This window comes from Amblyraja radiata, chromosome 22, assembly GCF_010909765.2.
Source record: "Amblyraja radiata isolate CabotCenter1 chromosome 22, sAmbRad1.1.pri, whole genome shotgun sequence".
NCBI lineage: Eukaryota > Metazoa > Chordata > Chondrichthyes > Rajiformes > Rajidae > Amblyraja > Amblyraja radiata.
This window is the reverse complement of record NC_045977.1, coordinates 19,863,026-19,881,029: the sequence shown is the minus strand read 5'-3', so window position 1 is coordinate 19,881,029 and position 18,004 is coordinate 19,863,026. Positions and strand designations below refer to the sequence as shown.

Here is an 18,004-nt window from a genome sequence, read left to right as displayed (position 1 = left end):
CCATAATATGGTTGAGTTCTTCATTAGGATGGAGAGTGACATTGTTAATTCAGAAACAAGGGTCCTGAACTTAAAGAAAGGTGACTTTGAGGGTATGAGACGTGAATTGGCCAAGATAGACTGGCCAATGATTCTTAAAGAGTTGACGGTGGATATGCAATGGAAGGCATTTAAAAACTGCATGGATGAACTACAACAAGTGTTCATCCCAGTTTGGCAAAAGAATAAATCAGGGAAGGTAGTGCATCCGTGGATAACAAGGGAAATCAGGGATAGTATCAAAACAAAAGAGGAAGCCTACAAATTAGCCAGAACAAGCAGCCTACCAGAGGACTGGGAGAAATTCAGTCCAGCAGAGGAGGACAAAAGGCTTAATTAGGAAAGGGAAAATAGTTTATGAAAGAAAACTGGCAGGGAACATAAAAACTGACTGCAAAAGTTTTTATAGATATGTCAAGAGGAAAAGATTAGTTAAAACAAATGTAGGTCCCTTGCAGTCAGAAACAGGCGAATTGATCATGGGGAACAAGGACATGGCAGACCAATTGAATAATTACTTTGGTTCTGTCTTCACTAAGGAAGACATAAATAATCTGCCGGAAATAGCAAGGGACCGGGGGTTAAATGAGATGGAGGAACTGAGTGAAATACAGGTTAGCCGGGAAGTGGTGTTAGGTAAATTGAATGGATTAAAGGCCGATAAATCCCCAGGGCCGGATAAATTGCATCGCAGAGTACTTAAGGAAGTAGCCGCAGAAATAGTGGATGCATTAGTGATAATTTTTCAAAACTCTTTAGATTCTGGAGTAGTTCCTGAGGACTGGAGGGTAGCTAATGTAACCCCACTTTTTAAAAAGGGAGGGAGAGAGAAAACGGGGAATTACAGACCAGTTAGTCTAATATCGGTGGTGGGGAAAATTCTCGAGTCAGTTATTAAAGATGGGATAGCAGCACATTTGGAAAGTGGTGAGTTCATTGGACAAAGTCAGCATGGATTTATGAAAGGTAAATCATGTCTGACGAATCTTATAGAATTTTTCGAGGATGTAACTAGTAGAGTGGATAAGGGAGAACCAGTGCATGTGTTATATCTGGACTTTCAGAAGGCTTTCGACAAGGTCCCACATAAGAGATTAGCATACAAACTTAAAGCACATGGTATTGGGGGTTCAGTATTGATGTGGATAGAGAACTGGCTGGCAGACAGGAAGCAAAGAGTAGGAGTAAACGGGTCCTTTTCAAAATGGCAGGCAGTGACTAGTGGGGTACCGCAAGGCTCAGTGCTGGGACCCCAGCTATTTACGATATATATTAATGATTTGGACGAGGGAATTGAATGCAACATCTCCAAGTTTGCGGATGACACGAAGCTGGGGGGCAGTGTTAGCTGTGAGGAGGATGCTAGGAGGCTGCAAGGTGACTTGGATAGGTTGGGTGAGTGGGCAAATGCATGGCAGATGCAATATAATGTGGATAAATGTGAGGTTATCTACTTTGGTGGCAAAAACAGGAAAGTAGACTATTATCTGAATGGTGGCCGATTAGGAAAAGGGGAGATGCAACGAGACCTGGGTGTCATGGTACACCAGTCATTGAAAGTAGGAATGCAGGTGCAGCAGGCAGTGAAGAAAGCAAATGGTATGTTAGCATTCATAGCAAAAGGATTTGAGTATAAGAGCAGGGAGGTTCTACTGCAGTTGTACAGGGTCTTGGTGAGACCACACCTGGAGTATTGTGTACAGTTTTGGTCTCCTAATCTGAGGAAAGACATTCTTGCCATAGAGGGAGTACAGAGAAGGTTCACCAGACTGATTCCTGGGATGGCAGGACTTTCATATGAGGAAAGACTGGATAGACTTGGCTTGTACACGTTGGAATTCAGAAGACTGAGGGGGGGGGGATCTTATAGAAACTTACAAAATTCTTATGGGGTTGGACAGGCTAGATGCAGGACTTCCCCAATTCCCGATGTTGGGGAAGTCCAGAACTAGGGGTCACAGTTTAAGGATAAGAGGGAAGACTTTTAGGACCGAGATGAGGAAATCATTTTTTACACAGAGAGTGGTGAATCTGTGGAATTCTCTGCCACAGAAGGTAGTTGAGGCCAGTTCATTGGCTATATTTAAGAGGGAGTTAGATGTGGCCCTTGTGGCTAAAGGGATCAGGGAGTATGGAGAGAAGGCAGGGATGGGATACTGAGTTGGATGATCAGCCATGATCATATCAAATGGCGGTGCAGGCTCGAAGGGCCGAATGGCCTACTCCTGCACCTATTTTCTATGTTTCTATGTCTGTCCATTCCCTGCTGGTCCATGCGCCTTTCCAAAAGCCTCATAAATGCCACTATGGTATCTGCCTCAGCCACCACTCCTGGCAGCGCGTTCCAGGGATCCACCACTCTTGGTGTAAATAAATTTGCCCTCCACATTTCCCTTAGACTTTGTCTCTCTCATCTTAAAGCTATGCCTTCCAGTCTTTGACATTTCCACCCTGGGGAAAAAGGTTCTGCAATTGTGCTTGCATCCAGTTTTAATTGAAACAATTGTTAAATTACATTGCACATGATAATTATATTTCAAGGAAGATCTAAGAAAATAATACTTCTACAGGAAAAGTGCAAGTTCTCAGCATGGACAAACTTTTTCTATTCAACTATGAAATTGCTGTTTATTATTGTCACGTCGTGAGATACAGTAAAAGCATTGTTTTGTGTGCTGTTCAGGCAAATCATTGTGCGCCTAAGTACATCAAGGTAGTGCAAGAGAGAAAAAGAAACAATGCAGAATATAGTATTAGAGAAACATAGAAAGTGCAAGTTACAAAAAAAGTGTAAGGGCCGCAATGAGGTAGATTGGGAGATCAGTAATTCATCTATCGCATGTGAGAACATCGTTCAAGTGTCTGAAAACTGGGGAAGAAGCAGGTCTTGAATCCGGTGGTACGTGCTTTCAAGCTTTTGCATCTTCCACTAGAAGGAGAAGAGCGAATAGTCCTTGGCTGCTTTCCCGACGCAACGTAAAGTCAAGACCGATTCAATGGGTGTGAGGCTGGTTTGTCTGATGGAGTGGGCTGCATTCACATCTCCGTGCAATTTCTTGCAGTCTTGGGCACAGCAGTTGCCAAACCAAGCTGTAATGCATCGGGAAAGGATGGTTTTAGTAGTGCATCTGTAGAAATCGTTAAGAGTCATCGGAGCAAAATACTGCAGATGTTAGAAATCTCTAATAAAGACAGAAAATGTATCCTGGCCTGCAATTTCCAGCATTTTTTCTTTTTATTCATTGTATATTGTTTGACGCGCAGGATCTCAGAAGGAGATTTTGCTGATGTGGGTGAAGCAATCGATGACAATAAAAAAGAATGCATAATGAAAACAAAATTATTTTTAACAAATCATTTAACCTTTGACCAGCAATAAATAGCATACAATATTTGAGTGGAGCAAGACCTCAAAGTGCCCGAAAAATAGTTTTAGATACAATTTATTCAATGGAGCACATGTCTTGAACAGTTGAGAATTAAGAGAATGAGATGACCGAGGGTAAAATAATGAATGAAGCATTTTCTTTCAAGATGGGTCTTTTTTTTAAGCATTTTCTTTTAATGAAGGGGGAGGGGGGGAAGAAGTGAAGGAATGAGAGAGTTGACAGGAACTTCGTATGTGAACTGTAGCAGCTTCTAGTGGTGGGAATAGGTAGTGCAGTGCTGCGATATTGCACAATATTTCCATTCATTGCTGAGGTTTTTATTTTGGTATTTTCATATTGGCTTAGACCCAAAACACACTGGTCGCCAGACCTTGGTCGAGTGGAATTTTCAACCCTAATTGACCTGTGAAAGTTAAGTTGTACTTCATGTACTGCCACCTTGTTGAAAACAAACTTTAAATTGTAGATAAAGGTACCAACACATGAATAAATAAAATGCTTGTGTTTTTGATCTTAGTTTATTTAACCCTCTTGTGTTTGCAATGCAGGGAGCTGGCCTCTGATTACTGGAGGAAAGTTGGACTCCAGTGGCAACAGGAGAATGAGGAGGATCTTAAGGATAAGCTTGACTGGTCGGCTGAACTCTCTGTTCACTACCCTGTTGGTGGTAGGGAGATCATTTTATATTTTTAACTCACCAGCACTTGGTTATAAAAGATTACCACCTTGCATCATTTAGCATACAGTAGTGCTAAACATTTTTATATCTAATCCAAGGCTTGAACTGTTGGGTTTTTACAAAATAGCATAGAACAGTACAGCACAGGAACAGGTTTAAACATAATCCTCTTAAACACCACCATTGTATTTGGCTCCATCACCGCTTCTGGCAGCGACGATGGTTCCAAGGACTCATCACTCTCTGTGTTAAATAACTTGCCCCACACATCTTTAAACTTTTCCCCTTTCACCGTGAAGCTTTGTCCTCTAGTTTTTGACATTTCCACCCTGGGAATAAGGTTATGACTATCTATCTTTGCCTCTCATAATTTAATATTCTTTTATTAAGTCTCTCCTCAACCTCTGAAATTCCAGAAAATAAAATCAAGTCCATCAAACTTCTCAATCTGAAAGGCAGAGAGACAAAATTATGGTTAAAAAAAAACCTCATAGTGTTGGAGTGACTCAAACGGGCCAGCCAGCGTCTCTGGAGAATGTGGATAGGTGATGTTTCAGGTCAGGCCTCGTCATCAGACATGTTCTCCAAAGAAGGTGCCTGGACTCGCTGTGTTATTCTGGCACTTTGTGTCCTTTTAGAAACATAGAAACATAGAAAGTAGGTGCGAGAGTAGACCACCAGGTCCGTCGAGCCCGCACCGCCATTCGCTCATGGCTGAACACTAAACAGACACACTTACCCACAAACAGTAGACACAAGACACAGAACACAAGACACTACCCTCCCCTTTATACCGCTATCACCCCTCTCCACCCCAAAAACCTCGTGATCTCCTGGGGGAGGCAAAAAACCGGATAAAAACCCAGGTCCAATTCGGGAAAAAAATCCGGGAAATTCCTCTCCGACCCCAATCTAGGCGATCGACACTTGTCCAGGAGATCACTCAGGTCTTACTATACTAACCATACCTAGGTCCATATCCCTGCCCTCTCCCCGTAGCCCCTTATCCCCTTGGCAGCTAAAAAACCATCTATTTTAGTCTTAAATATATTTAAAGTTTCTGCTTCCACTGCTCCCTGGGGCAGTGAATTCCATAAATTAACCACCCTCTGGGTGAAGAAGTTCTTCCTCATCTCAGTTTTAAAAGAGCCCCCCCTTATTCTGCAACTATGTCCCCTAGTTCTAGTTTCCCCGATCATTGGGAACATCCTCGGTGCATCCACCCGATCAAGGCCCCTCACGATCTTATATGTTTCAATGAGATCGCCTCTCATTCTTCTAAACTCCAAAGAGTAGAGTTCCAGCCTACTTAACCTTTCCTCATATGTCAATCCCCTCATTGCAGGAATTAATCTTGTAAACCTTCGCTGCACTGCCTCCAGGGCTAGTACATCCTTTCTTAAGTATGGACCCCAGAACTGTACACAGTATTCCAAATGTGGTCTCACTAATACTGTGTACAGCTGCAGCAAGACCTCCGTGTTTTTATACTCAATCCCCCTAGCAATAAAGGCCAAAACTCCATTGGCCTTCCTGATTGCTTGCTGCACCTGCATACTAACTTTTAGTGATTCATGTACTAATACCCCTAGATCCCTTTGCGTTGCATTACAACGCAGCTCCTCCTCATTTAGAAAATAACTTGCCCTATCATTTTTTTTCCCAAAGTGAATGACTTCACATTTATTAGTATTAAACTTCATCTGCCAAGTTGTTGCCCACTCACCTAGCTTATCTATATCCTTTTGCAGACTCTTCCTATCCTCCTCATCCCCTACTTTTCCTCCCATTTTTGTATCGTCCGCAAATTTTGATATATTACACTTGGTTCCCTCCTCCAAATCATTTATATAAATTGTGAACAACTGGGGTCCCAGCACCGACCCTTGCGGAACCCCGCTAGTTACCGGTTGCCATCCCGAGTATGAACCATTTATCCCCACTCTCTGCTTCCTATTTGTTAGCCAATCCTCTACCCATGCTAATATATTACCCCCAATTCCATAATTTTTTATTTTTAGCAATAGTCTCTTATGTGGCACCTTGTCAAAAGCCTTTTGGAAGTCCAAGTATACCACATCCACCGGTTCCCCTTTATCCACCCGGGTTGTTACTTCCTCAAAGAATTCGAGCAAATTCGTTAAACAGGACTTCCCCTTCACAAAACCATGCTGGTTCTGTCCGATGAAGTCATGTTTATCCAAGTGCCCCGTTAGTGTTTCTTTAATAATTGTCTCTAACATTTTACCCACCACCGATGTTAGACTAACCGGTCTATAGTTACCCGCTTTCTGTTTACTTCCTTTTTTAAATATAGGTGTTACATTGGCCATTTTCCAATCCACTGGGACCGTTCCTGCCTCCAGGGAGTTTTGGAAAATTATCACCAATGCATCCACAATCCCCACCGCTATCTCCCTCAAGACCCTTGGATGTAATCCATCAGGCCCAGGGGATTTATCCTCCTTCAGTCTCATTAATTTCCCTAATACCACCTCCTTGGTGATCTTAATAGTATTTAGCTCCTCCATTCCTATCGCCCCCTGTTTATCCAACGTTGGAATATTTTTTGTGTCTTCTATGGTGAAGACTGATACAAAATACTCGTTTAATGCCTTTGCCATTTCCATGTTCCCCACCAACAACTCTCCAGTCTCACCCTCCAATGGACCAACGTTCACCTTAGCCACCCTTTTTCTTTTTATATAGCTATAAAAACTCTTACTATTAGTTTTTATGTTGTTTGCTAAATTCCTTTCATAGTCTATTTTCCCCGTCTTAATTAATCTCTTAGTTATTTTTTGCTGACCTTTAAATGCTTCCCAATCCTCTACCCTCCCACTATCTCTGGCTACCTTATATGCCCTTGCCTTCAGCCGAATACTATCCTTTATAGTTTTACTGAGCCATGGCTGACTGTTCTTACCCTTACCCCTTTTTTTCTTCATAGGAATAAATTTTTCTTGAAGGTTATACAGTAGACCCTTAAACGTACACCACTGCTCATGTACCGTCTTATTCTTGAGTCTGCTATCCCAGTCAACTTTGATCAGCTCAGTCCTCATACCTTCATAATCCCCCTTATTTAGACTAAGCACCCTAGCCTGAGTTTCAACCTGCTCCCCTTCTATTTGAATATGGAATTCGACCATATTGTGGTCACTTGTTCCCAACGAGTCCCTAACTATGACATTTTTAATTAATCCTGCTTCATTACACAGGACCAGATCCAAGATTGCCTCCCCCCTTGTCGGTTCTGTGACATACTGTTCTAGGAACCCGTCTCTAATACATTCTATAAATTCTTCCTCTAGTCTACCCTGCCCAGTTTGGTTTGCCCAATTAATATGAAAATTGAAGTCCCCCATGATTACAGCAGTTCCCTTTTTACATGCGTCAACTATTTGCAGATTTATGTTCTGACTAACAGCGTCACAGCTATTTGGAGGTCTATAAATTACACCCACTAGTGTTTTTTTCCCCTTGTTATTCTCTATCCGTACCCAAGCTGTTTCACTATCCTGATCCTTCAACGCAATATCCTTCCTCTCTATTGCCGTTATTCCCTCCCTTATTAAAAGGGCCACCCCTCCTCCCTTTCTTTCCTGTCTATCTTTCCTAATTGTCGAGTACCCCTCTATATTTAACTCCCAGTCCTGATCCCCTTGCAGCCATGTCTCCGTAATGGCCACGATATCATAACTATATATACTTAATTGCACCGTTAATTCATTTATCTTATTACGAATACTCCGTGCATTTAGATAAAGCACTTTCAGATGATTTTTACTACCCTTCCTTTCCGTTTTTGCCCCTTTTACATCTAGAGCTTTATCTTCACCCATTATGTCTCCTGTCACATTTTGACTTTCCGCTTCCCCACTGATACCCTGCTCTATTTCCTCTACCCCTGCCGTTATTACCCCCCTTGATACCTCCCCCCCGCTACTTAGTTTAAAGACCTCTCTACTGCCCTAGTTATATGATTTGCCAGGACCCCAGTCCCAGCACCGTTCAGGTGAAGTCCGTCCTTACAGAACAGATCCCCCCTGTCCCAGTACTGGTGCCAGTGGCCCAAGAAACCAAACCCATTATTCCCACACCAGTCTTTGAGCCACGCATTCAGCTTTTTAATTTTACGTACCCTCGCCGATTTGGCCCGTGGCTCAGGTAGCAATCCGGAGATCAGTACCCTCGAGGTTCTGCTTTTTAATTTATTCCCTAACTGCTCAAACTCCTTCAGCAGATCCTCCTTCCTCGTCCTTCCTATGTCATTGGTCCCCACATGGACCACGACCACTGGATCCTCCCCCTCCCACTGCAAATTTCTCTCCAGCATCGCAGAGATATCCTTAACCCTAGCACCGGGTAGGCAACACAGCCTTCGGGACATGTTCTGCTGGCCGCAGAGAACCTTATCTACCCCCCGAATAATACTATCCCCTATCACTACGGCATTTCTTCTAACTCCCCCCTCTTGAATGGCCCCCTGATCCACGGTGCTGCAGCCAGGTTGCTCATCCCTCCCACAGCCCCTGATCCCGTCCTTACATTGAGTAAGAGCCTCGGTCATGCTCGTCAGGGACAAGGGCTGTGGCTCCTGCCGCATCTCCTCCTGGTTCCCCCTACCTGGTTTTTGGTTAATAAGCACCTGCAGCTCCATGTGTCATCATTCTGGTAAACCTTGTCTGCAAACTATCCAAATTCTCCACATTCTTCTTGTAATGGGGTACCCAGAACTGCAACCCATCTCACGCCCTCTCCACCTTTCAGGCAGATTGTGGCTGACTTTGTGCTTTCATTCATTTGACTAAGTTAATATCCAAACTGAATAAACTCAGTGAAGGATACTCCACAAGCCCTAGCCCTCATAGATAGAGAATTGCAAAGATTCACTGCCCCTTGGGTGAAGAAAGATCTTCCCACTGCATTCTTAATGTCTGACCCCTTGCTCAACAACTGACCTATGGTTCTCGACACCCTAGGTTTAGGTTTATTATTGTGACGTGTACCAAGGTACAGTAAAAAGCTTTTTTTTTGCATGCTATCCAATCAGATCAGATAATTCGATAATTCGATACGTAAATACAATCGTGCTAAACGCAAGTTCAATAGGTAGAGCAAAGGGGAAGATACAGAGTGCAGAATATAGTTCTCGGCATTGTAGCGCATCAGTTCCATAGACAAAGGCCATTGTCTGCGCTGGGGTGAAGGCGAATCAGACTGTACCCCAGCTAAAGGATTATCTCGCTTTAGGTTTCAGTCTAGATTTATTATTTTCATGTGTATCGAGGTGCAGCAAAAATCTTTGATTTGCATCCTATACAAACAGATCAGACACAGTGCCCTCAATAATGTTTGGGACAAAGACCCATCATTTATTTATTTGCCTCTGGACTCCACAATTTGAGATTTGTGATAGAAAAAAATCACATGTGGTTAAAGTGCACATTGTCAGATTGTAATAAAGGCAATTTTTATACAGTTTGGTTTCACCATGTAGAAATTACAGCAGTGTTTATACATAGCCCCCCCCTCCCCCCCCATTTCAGTGCACCGTAATGTTTGGGACACAGTAATGTATGTAAATGAAAGTAGTCGTGTTTAGTATTTTGTTGCATATCCTTTGCATGCTTGAAGTCTGTGATTCATGGACATCACCAGTTGCTGGGTGTATTCTCTGGTGATGCTCAGCCAGGCCTGTATTGCAGCCATCTTTAGCTTATACTTGGTTTGCGGGCTAGTCCCCTTCAATTTTCTCTTCAGCATATAAAAGGCATGCTCAATTGGGTGCAGATCGGGTAATTGACGGCCACTCAAGATTTGACCATTTTTTAGCTTTGAAAAACTCTTTTGTTGCTTTAGCAGTATGTTTGGGATCATTGTCTTGCTGTAGAATGAACCGCTGGACAATGTGTTTTGGGGCATTTGTTTGAACTTGAGCAGATAGGATGTGTCTATACACTTCAGAATTCATTATGCTACTACCATCAGCAGTTGTATCTTCAATGAAGCTAAGTGAGCCAGTACCTTCAGAAGCCATACATGCCCAGGCCCTAACACACCCACCACCCTGTTTCACGTATGAGGTGGTATGCTTTGGATCTTACAATATGTAAAAGAATATGTGTGTGTTAATGATTGTGTTTATAGTTTGTTTGGTTGTTTGTTTGTTTGTCTTTTTGCACAAAGTCCGCGAGCATTGCCACTTTTCATTTCACTGCACATCTCGTATGTGTATGTGACGAATAAACTTGACTTGACTTGACTTGACTTGATCTTGGGCAGATCCTTCTCTTCTTCATACTTTGATCTTGCCATTAAACATAGAAACATAGAAAATAGGTGCAGGAGTAGGCCATTCGGCCCTTCGATATGATCATGGCTGATCATCCAACTCAGATATAAGTTAATCTGATATAAATTAATCTTCATCTCATCTGTCCACAAGACCTTTTTTCCAGAACTGTGGTTGCTCTTTTAAGTACTTCTAGGCAAACTGTAACCCGGCCATCCTATTTTTGCGGCTAACCAGTGGTTTGCATCTTGCAGTGTAGTCTCTGTATTTCTGTTCATGAAGTCTTCTGCGGACAGTGGCCATTGACAAATCCACACCTGACTCTTGTGGAGTGTTTCTGATCTGTCAGGCAGGTGTTTGGGTATTTTTCTTTATTATATACAGAGAATTCTTCTGTCATCAGCTGTGGAGGTCTTCCTTGGCCTGCCAGTCCCTTTGCGATTAGTAAGCTCACCAGTGCTCTCTTTCTTCTTAATTATGTTCCAAACAGTTGATTTTGGTAAGCCTAATGTTTGGCTGATGTCTCTAACAGTTTTATTCTTGTTTTCAGTCTCATAATGGCTTCTGACTTTCATTGGCACAACTTTGGTCCTCATTTTGATAAACAGCAAAAAAAGTTTCCAAAGGTGATATAAAGACTGGAGGAAAGACTAGATTATGGAGGGCACTGTATATGATATATAAATAAATTCAAGTCCAACTCAAGTACAATAGAGCAAACGGCAAGATACAGAGTGTAGAATATACAAATCTCAAATTGTGGAGTACAGAGGCAAATAAATAAATGATGGGTCTTTGTCCCAAACATCATGGAGGGCGCTGTAGGTCTCAACATTGTAGGATATCATTTGCCTCGTCAGGGGAAAAGTCACAACCTGCAAGTACGATGTTATGCCCCATCCGAATTTCATATATCTCAATGAGTCCACCCCTTATTCGTCAAAACTGAAGAAAGTATGGATCCTATCTTCTTAAACTTGCCTCACAAAACAATCTCTTCTCTTTGCAAGAACCAATCTGGTAAACATTTGTTGCACTCCTTCTATTATAAGTATAAGCTTGCTTGGTTTGGGAGACTAGGCCTGTGTATGAATTTCCAGCTGTGGTCTCACAAGAGCTCTATATAATTACAGCACAACATCGTCACTCTTCTGATCAAATCCAATTGCAGTGAAAGCCAGTGTACCATTTTCCTTTCTAATTGCAGGTTAACTTTAAGTGATTTGCATGCAAGAACATCCAGAGCATTTGTGAATATTTTTCAGTCTCTCACCATTTAGATGTACGTTTTGCTTTTAATTTTTTTACACACTGGAAAAGTTGACCTGCAAGATTTAGTTTTAGAGATAAAAGCGTGGAAACAGGCCCTTTGGCTTACCGAGTCTAGACTGACCAACCATCACCCGTGCACCGGGTCTACCCTACACACGAGGGACAATTATACAGAGGCCAGTTAACCTATAATCCTGCATGTCTTTGGGGTGTGGGAGGAAACCTGAGCACCCGGAGGAAACTCTGGGTAGAGACAACACCCAAGGTCAGGATCAAACCTGGGTCTCTGGCGCTGTAAGGCAGCAACATTCCCACTGCGCCACTGTGTGGTGTCCATATTCTGTCCTTGTTTGCCGTTTGTCCTCACTCATTCTCTTAGACTGTCAGCATTCTCTCTGCAACTCCTCACAACTCATTTTGCCCCCCAACTTTGGATCATGAGCAAACGTCCTCTCAATCAAGACATTCTCAACATTATGAACTGCCAGAGTTCCAGCACCAATCTCTCCCACCACCTCCTCTGCCCTTCCTCACAACTAGTTACAACTGCCTGATCAGATTAGTTTATTTACATATACACCAGGATGCAATGAAATTTATGTTCACACGAAGCTCACAGATTAACCATTATACACACGGTAATGACAAATACAATAAGAAATGCAACAATGAGTTCCAAGCTTCAAAATGATGCAAGATTGGAGTGCAAAAGCATATTGATGTACAATACCAGAATAATCGAGTCACAATGAACTGAGAAAACATTGGTTTAAAAAAACAAAAAACAAGTGCTGGAGTAACAGCTAATCAGGCAGCATCCCTGTGCTCCAACTGGACTCGCATCCATTTTTTTCTTCTCGCTCCCCTTCCACCAACATTCCTTCCTCTAGCATCACAATTCACAACTCTTCAATCCTTTTTGTTTCACAACTGTCTTTTCATCTCTGGCCTATGTCACGTGCCTGTCAAAATCCCCCTCACCCCTATCCACATCACGTGCCAGACTTTGTCCTGCCCCACCTCTCTTCCAGGTTTCTTTCCCCCCCACCCACCCTTTCCTTCAATCAGTCTGAGAAGGGTCATGACGTAAATGTAACCTATCCATGTTCTACTGGGATGCTGCCGGACCTGCTGAGTTACTCCAGCACTTTGTGTATTTTTTCTGACAATATAACAGTATCTTTCATTCACAACAGAAATGTGCTTGGGAATGTTGACAAAAAATAATGCAAAGCTTATTTGCATAAGTAATATTAATACTGAATAACCTGACATGAAATCCACTATTTTTTGTGTAATCATTATTTTATCTTTATTACTGATTATGATTATGGTCCATTAACTATAAAAGGGAGTGTTATTCACACTGAAGTTTCTCCTTTAATCTTTTAACAGATTGTTAATCCAAAATATCTTGCCCAATATTTGTAAATGTTCAACCCATTGTATAGTTCTCTTCATAAAAATGTTCCACGGTGATCAAAGGAGTTTGATATCCATTTTACATTAGAGGATGATATGTGAATGTGTGTTCCTTGTGTCCACATCAATATTGCGTTAGTCAACATCCTAAGTAATTTTACCGATAGTGAAACTTCTAAACATTTCGGATGAATGGTTTGGAAATCTAATGCTAATTTTTGATATTCTTCATTTATTTTATTTTCCTATCGTGTTTCCTTCTTGTTATGTTTCTTTCTACCTCTGGCAGACATGTTGTTGTAAGTTTTTAAAAAGCTTATTTGTGTACTCAATGAGACATTGCTTTGATACCAAGATAGAGGAGGCAACTGACAGAAAATAGAACATAACACAAAGTGCTGGAGGAACTCAGCAGGGCATGCAGCATCTGTGGACGAAATGGGCAGGCAAGGTTTTGGGTTGGGACCCTTCTTCGAATCTGACCCAAAATGTGGCATGTCCATTTCCTCCACCGATGCTACCTGACCCACTGATTTCCTCCAGCAATTTGTAATTTACTCGAGATTCCGGCAACTGCAGTACCTTGTGTCTCGATAACAGAGCAGACCCTACAAGTGACTAGACAAGCTGGGTACTGAATGATTTTTCTGATGCATCTTAACAAATAATAGCTATTGAAAATCCTAAACTGTCAGGTTTTTTGCCTGAAATGTTGTTCTGAAAAGAACTCTGATTCTGCTCTATTGCCTCCAAAGGAAGTATCAAATATTAAACGGGGACAGACCCTTTAGCCCACAATGTCCGCAGCGAACATGATGCCAGATTTATTAATCTCAACCTTCTCTGTCTGCAAATGACCCATGTCCCTTCATTCCATGCATATCCATGAGCCTATCTAAAAACCTCTTAAACACGACTATCACCACTCATAGCAGCACATTCTAGGCACTCACCACTCACTGCGTAAACTTAAAAACTTCTCCGCGCATCTCCTTTAAACTTTGTCTCTCTCAACTTAAATCAAGGCCCTCTAGTTTTTAACATTTCCACCCTGAGAAAAAAGTTCTGACTATCTATCCTATCTATGCCATTCATAGAAACATAGAAAATAGGTGCAGGAGGAGGCCATTCGGCCCTTTGAGCCAGCACCGACATTCATTGTGATCATGGCTGATCGTCCCCAATCAATAAACCGTGCCTGCCTTCTCCCCATATCCCTTGATTCCACTAGCCCCTAGAGCTCTATCTAACTCTCTCTTAAATCCATCCAGTGACTTGGCCTCCACTGCCTTTTGTGGCAAGGAATTCCACAAATTCACAACTCTCTAGGTGAAATTTTTTTTCTCACCTCAGTCTTAAATGGCTTCCCCTTTATTCTAAGACTGTGGCCCCTGGTTCTGGACTCGCCCAACATTGGGAACATTTTTCCTGCATCTAGCTTGTCTAGTCCTTTTATAATTTTATATGTTTCTATAAGACCCACCCCTCATCCTTCTAAACTCCAGTGAATACAAGCCTAGTCTTTTCAATCTTTCCTCATATGACAGTCCCGCCATCCCAGGGATCAATCTGGTGAACCTACGCTGCACTGCCTCAATCACAAGGATGTCCTTCCTCAAATTAGGAGACCAAACTGTACACAATACTCCAGATGTGGTCTTGCCAGAGCCCTATACAACTGCAGAAGAACCTCTCTACTCCTATACTGAAACCCTTTTGTTATGAAGGCCAACATTCCATTAGCTTTCTTCACTGCCTACTGTACCTGCACACCATCAGTGACCGGTGTACAAGGACACCCAGGTCTTGCTGTACCTCCCCCTTACCTAACCTAACCCCATTGAGATAATAATCTGCCCCCTTGTTTTTGCCACCAAAGTGGATAACCTCACATTTATTTATATTATACTGCATCTGCCATGCATCTGCCCACTCACTTAACCTGTCCAGGTCACCCTGCAACCTCCTAACATCCTCTTCACAGTTCACACTGCCATCCAGCTTTGTTTCATCCGCAAACTTGCTAGTGTTGCTCCTAATTCCCTCTTCCAAATCATTAATATATATGGTAAACAATTGAAGCCCCAACACCGAGCCTTGCGGCACTCCACTCGCCACTGCCTGCCATTCTGAAAAGGACCGTTCACTCCTACACTTTGCTTCCTGTCTGCCAACCAATTTTCTATCCATGTCAACACCCTACCCCCAATACCATGTGCTTTAATTTTAGTCACCAGTCTCCCATGCGGGACCTTATCAAAGGCTTTCTGAAAGTCTAAATACACTACATCCACTGGCACCTCTTCATCCATTTTCATTTCAATTGCAAATTCATTTCACTTGCACTTTATGTGCAATGTGACGAATAAAACTGATTGATTGATTGATTTTACTTGTCACATCCTCAAAAAATTCCAGAAGATTAGTCCAGCATGATTTCCCTGTCATAAATCCATGTTGACTTGGACTAATCCTTTTACTGCTATCCAAATGCCCCATTATTACCTTTTTAATAATTTACTCCAGCATCTTTCCCACCACCGAAGTCAGGCTAACTGGTCTGTAATTCCCCGTTTTCTCTCTCGCTCCTTTCTTGAAAAGTGGAATAACATTAGCTATCCTCCAATTCACAGGAACTGATCCTGAATCTATTGAACATTGGAAAATGATCACCAATGCGTCCACTATTTCTGGAGCCACCTCCCTGAGGACCCTGGGATGCAGACCATCAGGCCCAGGGGATTTATCATCCTTCAGTCCCATTAGCCTACCCAATACTATTTCTCGCCTAATGAAAATTTCTTTCAGTTCCTCTATCCCCTTAGATCCTCTGTCCTCCAGTACATCTGGGAGATTGTTTGTGTCTTCCTTAGTGAAGACAGATCCGAAGTACCTGTTCAACTCTTCTGCCATTTCCTTGTTGCCCATAATAATTTCACCCGTGTCTGCCTTCAAGGGACCCACATTTGACTTTGCTACTCTTTCCCCTTAACATATCTAAAGAAGCTTTTACTGTCCTTCTTTATATTCCTGGCCAGCTTCCCTTCGTACTACATCTTTTCAGCCCGTATTCCCTTCTGTTGTCCTATGAATGTTTCCCAAGCCTCTGACTTCCGGCTACTCTTTGCTGTGTTATACACCTTTTCTTTTAGTTTTATTCTATCCCTAACTTCTCTTGTCAGCCACGGTTGCCTCCTACTTCCTTTAGAATCTTTCTTCCTTTTTGGAATGAAATTATCTTGAGTATTCCGGATTATGTCCAGAAATTCCTGCCATTGCTGTTCTACTGTCATTCCTGCTAGGATCCCTTTCCAGTCTACTTGGCCAGCTCCCCTCTCATGCCTTCATAGTCCCCTTTGTTCAACTGCATCACTGACACTTCCGATTTAACCTTCTCCTTCTCAAATTGCAGATTAAAACTAATCATATTATGATCACTACCTCCAAGCGGTCCCTTTACCTCGAGTTTGCTTATCATATCTAGTTCATTGGCAACACTAAATCCAGAATTGCCTTTTCTCTGGTCGGCTCCATTACAAGCTGCTCTAAGAATCCATCTCGGAGACATTCTACAAACTCTCTTTCTTGGGGTCCTGAACCAACCTGATTTTCCCAGTCTACCTGCATATTGAAATCCCCCATCACCACAGTGGCATTACCTTTGTTACATGCCAGTTTTAACTCCTGCTGCAACTTACACCCTACATCCAGGCAACTATTTGGAGGTCTGTAGATAACACCAATTAGTGTCTTCTTGTCTTTACAATTCCTCACTCAATCCACAGTGATTCTACCTTGTCAGTCCCTATGTCTCTCCTTGCAAGGGACTGAATTCCATCCCTCACCAGCAGAGCAACCCCCCTCCTCTGCCCACCTGCGTGTCCTTTCTATAGGACATATAACCCTGAAGATTAAGTTCCCAGGCCCAATACTCCTGCAGCCACGTTTCAGTAATCCCCACAATGTCATATCTACTAACCTCTAACTGAGCCTCAAGCTCATCTACTTTACTTCTTATATTTTGCGCATTCATATACAATATTTTTAATTCCTTACGCATCTCACCTTTCACATCGATCCCTATTACACTTGGCCATACTCTCCTATCCCTTTGTGAGCTTTCTTTCCCGTTATTACTGGGGTCATTAACTATCCCTTTACTCTCGTTCCCTTTAACTCTGTCCTTGACTATCCCATTTGACACCCCACCCCCCCTTATTCAGTTGAAAACCACCCGTGTTGCAGTGGCAAACCTGCCTGCCAGAATGCTAGTCCCCCACTGTTAAGGTGCAATTCATAATTTTATGCACTTCAATCAGGTAATATTAAATGCCAGAATTCCCCTCAGTTCTTGTTTCACAGGATGGAAATGTCCATCACTATAAGGTGAGAGGGGGAATGGAGATGCGTGGGCATGTTTTTTGCACAGAGTGTGGTGGGGGTCTGGAATGCATTGCCAGGGGTGGTGGTGGAGGCAGATACAATAGTAGTAATAATAATAATAATGGATGGGATTTATATAGCGCCTTTCTAGAATACTCAAGGCGCTTTACATCGCATTATTCATACACTCCTCAGTCACACTCGGTGGTGGTGAGTTACTTCTGTAGCCACAGCTGCCCTGGGGCAGACTGACGGAAGCGTGGCTGCTAATCTGCGCCTACGGCCCCTCCGACCACCACCAATCACTCACACACATTCACACACAGGCAAAGGTGGGTGAAATGTCTTGCCCAAGGACACAACGACAGTATGCACTCCAAGCGGAATTCAAACCGGCTACCTTCCGGTCGCCAGCCGAACACTTAGCCCATTGTGCCATCTGTCGTCCCATATATAGCATTTAATAGTAGCATTTAAGAGGCTTTTAGATACTGTGGGCACGTGAATGCAAGGAATAGGGTT

At 42.6% G+C, this 18,004-nt stretch overlaps 1 protein-coding gene across 1 annotated transcript in view; it reads left to right on the top strand.

Moving 5' to 3' along the window:
• Positions 1–18,004, top strand: part of dnaaf5 (dynein axonemal assembly factor 5) — a 105,755-nt gene that overhangs the window by 12,087 nt on the left and 75,664 nt on the right. The window contains exon 4 of the mRNA XM_033040543.1: positions 3,977–4,095. Coding sequence (XP_032896434.1) covers positions 3,977–4,095 — 119 coding nt within the window. The remainder of the gene's footprint in view (positions 1–3,976; positions 4,096–18,004) is intronic.